Source organism: Gavialis gangeticus, unplaced genomic scaffold (assembly GCF_001723915.1).
Source record: "Gavialis gangeticus isolate Ggan-Ray unplaced genomic scaffold, GavGan_comp1, whole genome shotgun sequence".
Lineage (NCBI taxonomy): Eukaryota > Metazoa > Chordata > Crocodylia > Gavialidae > Gavialis > Gavialis gangeticus.
This window is the reverse complement of record NW_017729032.1, coordinates 63,892,555-63,903,738: the sequence shown is the minus strand read 5'-3', so window position 1 is coordinate 63,903,738 and position 11,184 is coordinate 63,892,555. Positions and strand designations below refer to the sequence as shown.

At 40.2% G+C, this 11,184-nt stretch overlaps 2 protein-coding genes across 2 annotated transcripts in view; one reads left to right on the top strand and one right to left on the bottom strand.

Annotated features, from left to right (window-relative positions):
• LOC109302245 (histone-lysine N-methyltransferase SETDB2-like) overlaps positions 1–1,917 on the top strand; it is a 94,215-nt gene extending 92,298 nt beyond the window's left edge. The window contains exon 22 of the mRNA XM_019523808.1: positions 956–1,917. Coding sequence (XP_019379353.1) covers positions 956–1,098 — 143 coding nt within the window. The 3' untranslated portion in view covers positions 1,099–1,917. The remainder of the gene's footprint in view (positions 1–955) is intronic.
• A 5,815-nt stretch (positions 1,918–7,732) lies between these two features.
• The window catches only part of RCBTB1 (RCC1 and BTB domain containing protein 1), a 43,458-nt gene continuing 40,006 nt past the window's right edge, over positions 7,733–11,184 (bottom strand). The window contains exon 11 of the mRNA XM_019523807.1: positions 7,733–8,779. Within this exon, the coding sequence (XP_019379352.1) occupies positions 8,639–8,779 (141 nt within the window). The 3' untranslated portion in view covers positions 7,733–8,638. The remainder of the gene's footprint in view (positions 8,780–11,184) is intronic.

The following is an 11,184-nucleotide window of genomic DNA, read 5'->3' as shown; positions in this document are numbered from 1 at the left end:
CTGTTTTTCCGTGGGAAATGGAAAACCCAGCTCTCTGGTGGTAGGTATTTTGGAAATATAATACTGGAGCATGCACACCCCAGTGGAGGCTGCCTTTAGAAAACTTGATCCTTTCTAACACTTACCTCTAGAATAGGGATCACAAACCTAGAGTCTGCCAGCCACATCAGGCCCAGGGAGGCATTTGATCTGGTCTGCAGACACGGGGCTTCAGCAGTAATCACCTTCCCCTGCCACTACAGGGAAAGATGCTAGCAGCAGCTAGGTTCTAGCACCTGCCTGCCTTTGACTGGGTCAGTCTGGCCTGCAGCCTTAAAAGGATGCTGAATGCTCTAGAAGCTTGCCAGGCTGTGTTTAACTCTCTCTTCACTGGACAGAATTCCAACTGCAGAGAAGAATTCTAGAAATGATTAGAGCAGGCAAACTACACTGACTGCACACAAGGGAGTGGTGTGATCCCTCCAACCCCTTCCCTCCAGTCAAGGCTGGGACCTAGGTGAGCAGCCAAGTCTTTATTTTTAGAATAAATTGCAAACATACACGTTATTTTACAGGAATACACAAGTGACACTGCACAGAAATGATGTCTTTGGTTCTTTTTAATTAGCTATTTTAAATGTAATAATTCAAGTTTAAATGCTGTTTTAAGAGTTATTTAAAGATGTCAAATCTAGCCTCATCAGGAGAGCCCTCAACAAATACAGACTGTAGTTTGGAACAAATAAGTGTGTGTTCCCACCACCATGCATTTTAACTCCAGTGCTCAAAGTAAAATCCATCTTGTGACGGAATCAAAATATAAAACATGATAGCCTAACAAAATGTGTTTGAGAACTGTTCATGGTGAAGTTTCGACAAACAAACGATCTTAAGTAATTTGTGATCAGATGCATATATTTGTGTGTTTTACTGCAAATAAGGGTGGTGGGGTTTTAAGATTTTCTTCTCACCACAGGGACAGAAGAAAAGATTCAGGAACTTCTTGAAACCCGGAAAAGGCTGGATACTCAGATTGAACTGCTGCAAGAGTTAAAAGAAGAAGTAGTCCTTCCTGTTCAGGAAAACAGAGCCAGTGCATCTAGTTCAGTGTCTGAATAGCCATGAAGTCTTATAGTAGTGGCTTCAATCAAGACTTTGTTTTTTAAGTGACAGAAGTTACCGGGACCATGACAGGGATACTAGCAAAAACTGGGTGATTTACTTTATTATCATTTTTTCTTTAAATACCTCACTGTTGCAATAACATTTTTGTTGTCCCTTTAATTTTTGCTGTGGCTCAATGAGTTTCTTTCTTTTTAAAAAAGAAAAGTAAGAAAGCAAGCAAGTGAAAACAAAAAAAGATCCATAAAAAGATTTTTTATTTGTAAAAGCTCTGGCCTGGAGCCTCTTAACAATTAGCTGCTATAGACCACTCTTCACAGTCATTATGGCAGCCTCCCTTCAGACCACGTATCACTGATTTTTTGCTGTCTGCTTATAGACAGGGAACAATGAGATTAAGTTGTTTTAAAGACTATTTTGCTGCTTTGGCTTCCAAAGAGGGAATATTAGCAAAACTTGCACTTGAAGAAGCATTTTGAATCATAAATAGGAGTTTTTATTAAATGTTTTCCTCAATTTACAGTGTTAATGTTTAAGTAGTAGTTTATAACTTCAGTGCTGAGAGATTGTGTCAGTCATTTGCAGACTGCCAAGGATAGCTGGCTCTTATTCACTGACAGACCTGTATAGTTTAAGACTATGTCAAATAACACGTTATCATCCTTTATGAATTCGGAACACTTTTGGCATCCATGTGTTTAGTCTTAAACTTTCCTATATTAAAATGGTTTGATTACAGAAAAAGTCACTGTTTAGCTACAAAACGGGGGGAAAAAAAATGGAAAAAACTTGACAATAAAGTGTTTTTGTAAAACATGTTTTGTACTTAAAGCTAGTAACATAATCAGCATCCAAAATATGCTGTAGAGTAGAATCCTGTATATTTTTCTCTGCTAGTCCACAACCTTGACAATTCTTTCAAAACCCCTGCTTTTATCATCTCGATTCACTGAATGGATAAAATACAGGTGGAAAGGTAGATTTTTAAAAACCTTTATTGATCTGTTATGGGATGGAGTTAAACTACACATGTTAAAGTACATGTTGTAGGGCACTAACATTGTTCATTTGCTCTTTTGCAAAACTAGTAATACCATTCCCCAATAATTAGCACAAAAGGATATATTTGGGTTGTTCAGGTAGAAATAGGGGATGATTCCATGGGCAAGAGCAGACATTCTTCCAGGAAGTCCTCCCTCCATAAAGGAAGGGAGGAAAAAAGAGCTAAAGTAGTGCTATGACAGATAAATGAGACTAACACCATACATGTATTTGTAGCTCTAATTTGCTTTGAATTAGATCTGTTGTTTTCAAAGATTCCCAAGGGAATTTTATACCAAATGCATATGGGGTATGTAGTACCTTTTTAACTTATTTAAAAACTGCTACCTTATTCTCTGCACGTATTGGTTTTTCAAGTCTTTACACCCTAGTAGCAAGGGCTTGGAATGAAATCTTCAAAAGTATGTATTCTGTGGTTTTTTACTAGGATTTAAGCACCTCGAGTATTAAATCAGTGCGACTAATAGCCCAGCCCAGCCAACCCTCATCTTAACCTTTGTGCTGTTTTACTTGTTACAGCTTGAGAGAGGTGGAAAGGAGAAGATTCTTCTTTACTAGCTTCAAGTTAGTTTCTGATTTTTGGGGACGAGTGTCTGACATTACTCACTCTAAGATTCCTATTGAGTGGAAATAAAATGAGAACAACTATTTAGCTTGAAGTTCAACTCCAGATACATTAAGCAAACTTAATGAGGCATCTCAGCTTAGTTGTAAAGAAATTTGGGAATAGTGGGGATGGGGCACAGGGAAATAATTAAGCTAACATCTCATTAAAAGGCTTCTGATGCTCTTGCTCACCCCTTTTATTGCACCCATGACATGTTATGTAAATCCTGTGACAGGGCCAGCTTATATTTCTTGTGTCTCAGTTCTTTCTTTGTTAAAATATCAGGATAAGATTTGGCCAGAACTGCTAATGACAGAACGACACTAAGATGTGGGGAGAAGTGGGCATGCTAGAAGGGAGGAATAGGCTGCAATTGGACCTAGACAGGTTACAGGGGTGGGCAGATGAGAACAGGACGGGTTTCAACACTGACAAGTGCAAGGTGATGCACCTGGGGAGGAAGAACCAGCAGCATACCTACAGGCTGGGGAACTCCCTTCTCGTCAGTGCAGAGGCAGAAAAGGATCTTGGGAGTCATTATTGATGCTAAAATGAACATGGGCTGACAGTGTGGGGAAGCAGTCAGGAAGCCCAACCAACCGTACCTTGTCATGCATCCACAGATGCATCTCAAGCAGGTCCAAGGAGGTGTTCCTCCCCCTCTATGTGACACTGGTCAGGCTGCAGTTGGAGTACTGCGTCCAGTTCTGGGTGCCGCACTTCAGGAGGGATGTGGACAGCATGGAGAGGAAGGCCACCCGCATGATCAGGAGTCAGCAGGGCAGGCGCTATAAGGAGAGGTTAAGGGACCTGAACCTGTTCAGCCTTCGCAAGAGGAGGAGGGGCAATTTAGTGGCCGTTTACAAACTAGTCGGGGGGACCAACAGGCATTGGGGGAGTCCCTGTTCCCCCGAGCACTACCAGGAGTGACCAGAAATAACAGTCACAAGCTGGCAGAAAGTAAATTTAGGCTAGATATCAGGAGGCGCTACTTCACTGTCAGGGCGGCTAGGATCTGGAACCAAGTTCCAAAGAGAAGTGGTGCTGGCTCCTACCCTGGGGGTCTTTAAAACGAGGCTGGATGAACACCTCGCTGGGGCCGTTTGACCCCAGTACTATATCCTGCCATGGCAGAGAGTCGGACTTGATGATCTGCTCAGGTCCCTTCCAACCCTACCAACTATGAAGGAAACTCCTTAAGCATTAATGCCTTCCAAAGGCATAATTATCTAGTTCAAATAATACCGTTCTTGGAACTCTGTCTAGTACTTCCCCAACAGCAGGTATGTGAACATGCACCTGTTAATAAGTTAGTAATAAAGAGCCTACACCTCTAGCTCAGGTATACTAAAGCAATTATTTACATTGATTCTTGTCAGTAAACATTAGGGAAGTTACCTTTAATAAGTAATATTCCTAAATTTGAACATTGAGATAATAATGAACTTGATTCAGGTTATGTTGTACTTCTGGGGCTAAATTCTACACCCAAGCTACCACCAAATGCCCTTTTCACACAGTTATACCTCATAGTTGAAGAAAATACTCTAGCTATCAGAAAATTAGTGACAACCTATATACCAGTCTTGTTACATTCTGGCCATTTCCTAGGCCAGGGGTGGGCAAAATGCGGCCCGGGGACCAGATGCAGTCCGCCAGGCCATTCTATCCAGCCCGCGGGACCCCTAAAAAAAATTTAGAAAAATTAATATTTATCTGCCCTGGGCTGCCTGTCATGCAGCCCTTGATGGCTTGCCAAAACTCAGTAAGCAACCCACTGCCCAAAATAATTGCCTGCCCCGTCCTAGGCCCTACAGTATTATCAAGGGCTGTTTCAGTACCTCCTGGACCAGTAGGTGTGTGCCTGTAAGGGCCAGATTTTTTTTTTAAATGGAAAAGCTGAGATTCTGAAGCCATAGTCTGGATGTGCCCATGATAGCCACAGGAAAGTGCACACTCTGGCACCATATGCAGGCATTCCCTATGCTGTTACTGTGCAGTGTGCCCGGGGAAGGATGGGGAAGATTGACCTCAGAAGATCCCGGGGTCAAAAAACATACACCTGAAAAAACTGGGGCAGCGTACATGGTGGCAGCGCACACCACCCAAACCAGAGCCTAGCCAGGCTCACAGCTGCAGGAGTGCCACAGCTGCAGCTCCCGGGAGGCCCCCAGAGCACCAGATAAGGCTGCTGCATACAGCAACTGTACTGGCCCCAGCCTCTCCTAACCCACCTAGGGCAACATGCTAGGTTGCGCATGGCGCAGATGTTCTCTGGGGACAACTAGCAGTGGCACTGTGCCACTGCTAGTTGTCCCCAGGGAAACATGTTCCTGCTTATGGGGATGCACCCCATGTGCACAGAGCCTCTCATAACACTGACAGAATAGTTTTTTCCAGCCTTTCAAGGGTAAGAAGAACCCATACCAAGTGATGTGGTATCTATACACTCCAAGATTTGAGCTTCAGTAATTTCTACTTCAAATGAAGACGACAGAGAAACCTCTACAGACAGAGGGAATAAAATGGGCTGACTACATACGGGGAAAATGACGAAGAGAGTTTCAACTAATCAAATTGTATACAAAATCTATGCCAGTGTGTACCCCTCAGACAACTGTATTTTTGCTTAAGACGATGTGCAGTAACTGAAGAGAATCATACACTATACTTATTTTTATAGTTCATGCTTCTTTTCCTCTTTAAATTTTAATCTCGAAATTTTAGTCTGGAAACTCATTTTTTATCCCCTGTCTCTTTCACAGACTGAAACATTTCTGAATAGTTAAAACAACAACACTGCTAGATAAGCTTCCCCCTTCTCCTGACTCTGGAACTTCTCTTTAAAAATCACGATTTCACTTTACCTCAAGTTTCCCATCCATAAAATGGAAATAATTTTAGCCATTCAGGCTGTAATAGGTACAGTATTTCATGCAAAGTACTTTGGAAATCTTTGGGTGAAAGGGGTAAGGAGCAGAATTTTTTTTTTTTTTTTTTACATTTCTCTCTGGGAGCAGGGAGGCCTTGTCAGCCAAAGAAATAAATCTTAAAATATAAACAGATTCAAGTGATCTTACAGGTGTTGGAACATTACCTTTATCCTTTTGCTCAATTTCATGTCATATTAATTTATTCACTGCTTTTGCAAAGAGAAGTGCTAGGAAAAAGTAAAACGATTAGGTTAGTTTGAGCTGGCCCAAGTGGCATAAACACTTTATATTTTCCTTATCTAAAACAGGGCTGCCCTACTTGTGACCCACAAGTTCCCATCTGGGCACCATCCCCCCCCCCAATTCTGGCTGCTGCTGGGGTCTCCAGACTCTAACTCCCTCCTCCATCTTCAGTTTCCTGCCACCATGCCTAGAGGCAGGGTGGGGTGGAGCCTATGGCACCCATGGTTTGGGGCTATCTGCATAGCAAGGCGCAGCTCAGTGAAGGAGGATGTGGAAGCCACTACAGGGGGCCCATGCGACATGTAGCTCCCAAATATTCAGAAGTTGGACAGCCCTGATCTAAAATGCAGCATCTATTACTTCCGGAGCTCACCACCTGTTGCTCTGGTTTTTTTTCCTTCTAAATTACACAACAGAAAATGCCCAGATCTGTTTCCTGCATCTCAGTTAGCATCAGCCTGCCAGACAGCTTGCAGCAACCTATTTTAATGTAATGGTAGCAAACTGCGGTAGCTGCTGCTTAAGCCATACAGCACCAACATTAATTCTGCCTAATGGGCATATTCTTTCTTGGTGATTAATAATCTGTTAAATTAAATGTGTTTGCTCTTATACCCAAGATCTACTATTAAATTGAGCAGCTTCAGAAAAAAAGTAGAAAAAAAATAAAATTAGGACCAACTAAACATATGGGGTAGCTCTGACTGGCTGTGTTTACACAGTAGGCAAGCAGACAGCAGGACACAGGGAGCACCTTAGACACTTAGTTGTCTGTCTTTATTAATTTCCCCAGAGATCTAAAGGATGGTCAGAAAAGCCCCCAGAGTGGGTTGTCAGCAGGCCTTGAACCTTAAGACTCTAGTCTTAAAAGCATAAGCCTTGATTGCTGCAGGTACCCTTTTAGGGGAAAAAAAAAAAAAGCTACTCTGCATAAGACTGGCTTTGGCCTGTGGGTCACTGGACCTTCGCAGCCTCAATCTGGTCCACATCTTACTCAAGGGTCCACTGATCCCCAGCCATGTGATCTGTTCTGTTTTGCTAATGGTACACTGGTAGCTTCCAGCTCTTCTCCCTCACTACAGCCTCTAACTCACTGTTGCTGCAGAGGCTAGAGGGAAATGATCACCTGCTATCCGCAGCCTACATGAGTAAAGTGTTGCCAACCACTGGCACAGGAAGTTGGAATTAGGCAAAATCTACATTATGTTCACGCAGGTTACACATTTTTGTCTTATTCGTTAGGAGACAGGAAGCCATAATTGCCACTGAAATGTTCATGGTATTCCATTTCATCAGAGCACTTCTTTTTCCAATCTAATTATTGACCAGACATGGTTTCCTTTAGAGGACAATCTTTTCTTTCTCCATTCTTCCTTTCCACAAGCCAAGCCTTTAGAGTAAGTACTGCAATTCATTCCATTGCAAGCCAGAAGGAAAGCAAGCAGCTCTACTGCATACCTCATGTGTAACCTTGAACCATTCCCTGTGTTCCTTTAGAATGGGCAATACAACTTCCCTGCTAATTAATTATTTGAAGTAGCATCTGTTATATTTTAGTCACTTTGCAAATAATGTCCAAAAGTTTATGCCTCAAAGTTTTGCAATTGTAAGTTAACAGAGTGGGAGGCATTCCAGTACTGCACTGAACGGAGGCTAAGTACATGAGCAAGTAATTCTTTACTGGAGTTCAGAGATGCTTCATTACCAGGCAGTGCTAGTAGGTACTGCAATAGATGTAAAAGAAAATGCAAGTAACATTTCCTCAACTCAAAGAGCTTAGAGTAGATGATTTGAAAAGAATGGCAATTTTATTACAAGTAATTTTTAATACAATACTTCAGTGCAAAAAACACTTTCCAACAGTAGTCTTATGTCCCCACTCCCCCCCACCCCCTTTATTTCAAAAGATACTTCTGGGGACAAATCACAAACAGGGAACTGCATCTTTCAATTATCATTATATCTACTGTTTGCACAGAAGTAGACTACACTACCATTTGTGGTAAGGTACCTCCTTAACTTATAGCTAAATACATATATTACCTCTAAGGACTGAGGAGTTCTTTGAAAATATTTTGTAGCTACTTCTTTTTTCCAATTTCTTCTAAGCCTTGAATATACTTAGTGATTTATACACAGCAAATTACAAACAAGTTCATAATCATGCAACCACAATAAAAATAAATCAGTCCTATCTGCTCCTTCATAAGCCCATAGGGTTAGAATTTCACATGAAACATTTCAAGGGTTTGGTGCAGACTATGCTGGAATTCCCCAAAACCAAATGATGGTAGCTCAAACTTTATTAAAAATATTAATGGATCATGATGTTACGAAATTCCAGTTCCTGGTAGCAACAGATGAATCTTCAGCGCTCAAGATCTTCATGCTTCAGTTTTCCCTCCCTTAGGACTACAGCCATCTCAAAACAACGTCTAGAGTTCCAGATTTGCCAATGTGACTGAAAGTTTGACTTGAATTACCACTGTTCACTCTTAAAGCATAGATACAGGACACAGAACATTCTTTTTTGGTGCATTTCTATAGAGTTTTACACCCTCTGGTATAAATAAAAAGGAATAGGTTTTTTGGCTTGCTTTTGTTTTTTGTTTATCAGCCTGTTGCAGATAAATACAGCACACCAACTATAATCATAAGACCTTACATCATCCAAAACTTACAGCCAGGTGCTTCAGTTCTTAAAGGCTCCACATTTACTAGCTTTAGCAATGAATTCCTTTAGCAGAGGGCCATCCATTTGCCAAAATGCTGCAGTCTGTGTCACTTCTGTCAAATGATTGACACAAAACTTAAAGCAGAATTCTTCTAAATCCTAGACATAAAAGAAAACAAAAATCTTTTTAGTAGCTTCTATTATATCACAAGAGCTCTTTTTTTATAATTAGGCTCAAACATTTTTACATTTCATAATCAGCATTACTCAATTCACTCCAAAAATACCCATTATTCCAGTGATTTTAGAACTTCATCCGTGCTATGACTATGACGGAACAAAATAGTTCCTCCATTATTCTCACAAATATATTTGCAACCTTCCATTTTATATACTAATTCAAAACGATTCGTTTTTACTGAACTACCTAATCTTCCTTCAAAAGTCTTCCGTAGCTTCCAATTAAAATGTTACCAACTGTTCCTTGTAGAGGGAAACCTTATCTTCTATGTTATAGAATCCTATGCTCTGTTATAGGAGCTGCTGCATCCTTCATAAGCGTCACCTTTTTATTCTCCCACCAGTTTCTAACATTCATCTAATAGACACCACTAGTCTAGAGGCTTACTGAATGCTCAATACATTTTAAAGGACAATCAAGCCACCTGGAATGTACACACATTATTAGATACAGCTCTATTTGTATTTTTCACTTGAGGCTAAAATGGAAAGTTTGACAGTCAGGCTGTGATCTTTGGCACAGCAATACGATAAAATATGCCTTGGTGTAAGATCAAGATGCTTGAAGCTGTGTCTGAAATAACTAACCAGGCAGTCAGAGGTATAATACATTGTTGTGATTATTTTGTGGCAAACGTACAAAACAGATTTTAAATAAAACTACATCATACACATTTACTGTATTACAGTATTTTATTTCTTATATTCTGTGTCAGAGAAACAAACAATACACACAGAAATGCCAGTTGTAACAAAAAACTACTTTGGAATTTAGAATTCTACTGAAAAGTTAGATGAATTAAATCACATACTTGCAGACTGGTGCACTTCAAGTAGTGCTACATAAAACAAGGTTCTAAGTCGATGCTTCCCAAACTTTTCCTCAGCACACCCCATCTCCTCAGCATGGCCTCTCACTCCCAACCCACAGTCCCCCACCCCCACAACTCCTTCCACTGATGTTATGACTCCATTTGGGGTCACAACCCAGTTTGGGAACTGCTGTTCTAAAAGCAAAGCTACTAGTTAATTATGTGGAGAAACTGGACCTAAACTATAGCTCTGACTGACTGGAATATAATGGGTCACTTCAGAAAACCAACCAACCTTAGTACTAAAGTAAAACATTACCATATCATGAAACTCTGTAAACAGATGATGCAGCTTGACCTACTGCTTTCTGAAAGAAACAATGTTCCCTGAACTAGCTCCAGAGTTAAAACTGAATAACCCCAGTAACTTTCGCATACACCACAGGCAGGCTGCAGACAGTCAAACATCTGTTTTCTGAATATGGTCACAGATTTCAAGAGCAGCTCAGTCACATTAGTGCCATCCATTTTTAGCTGGACTGCAATTTGTATACCTGTCATAATCCATAAAACATTATTTCACAAGCTTAATTTAATAAGGAGTTATGCACATGCTATCGCACAATAATTTGATTCTTTCCTACTCTTTAGTAGAACAGTCATGGTACATGAGAAATACATTCTGCAGGACTCTCACTTCTGGCTGCCAAACCATACTTAATGTTTTTACATTCGCCTGTATTAAATTAAAAGTGGTCAAAAACCTCCTGTTGAAATTACGAATGTATATTCTATTAACTTCAAGTGAAAAAACCTTTACAAATAACAAAAGGCTTCAAATAACTGCAGTCCTTTCAACACAGGCAAAGTTAATAAGCAGATGACTATCACATATAGTAAACCAGCCATTCTGATAAGGCACATTAGTGAGCAACATATTCAAAAGCTTTGAAGCAAGTACAGCCGCACAAGGACACTGTGCATTTTGGCTGCTTTAAAGCACAAAACCTTAAAAACAAAACCAAAAAATATATATATATATATATATTTCAGTGGAGCACCATAACCTTTCATGAGAATGCAGAGGCAATGGAAAACGAGCCAGCTCCAGTAGAGGTGCAAATCTGATAATAAAAAAGCCACTGTAAATAAATGCCAAAGAAAAATCAAATCTTACACACGTTCAGGAGCTGAAAAACACTGTGCCAGATGATCGCCTTAAGTAGTGAAATATTTAGGAATTACTTAACAAAAAAATCCTACCTCCCCCACCCCAGTCACACACTTTATCTGACTACAAAACTCATCATTACTTGGTCTTATAGTGAGATTTGCACACTGACATTTGATTCCATTGTACAAACAGATTTTATACCCAAGGACTGGAAATGTATTTTATTTGGATTGTAAAACAGACCTTTTCTTTGATGCAAGATAGGATAATGAATTTATTTCCATTTGAAATTTGGTAATAAAAAAAAAAAAAAAAAAAAAAAGGGTTTTTTTATTTTT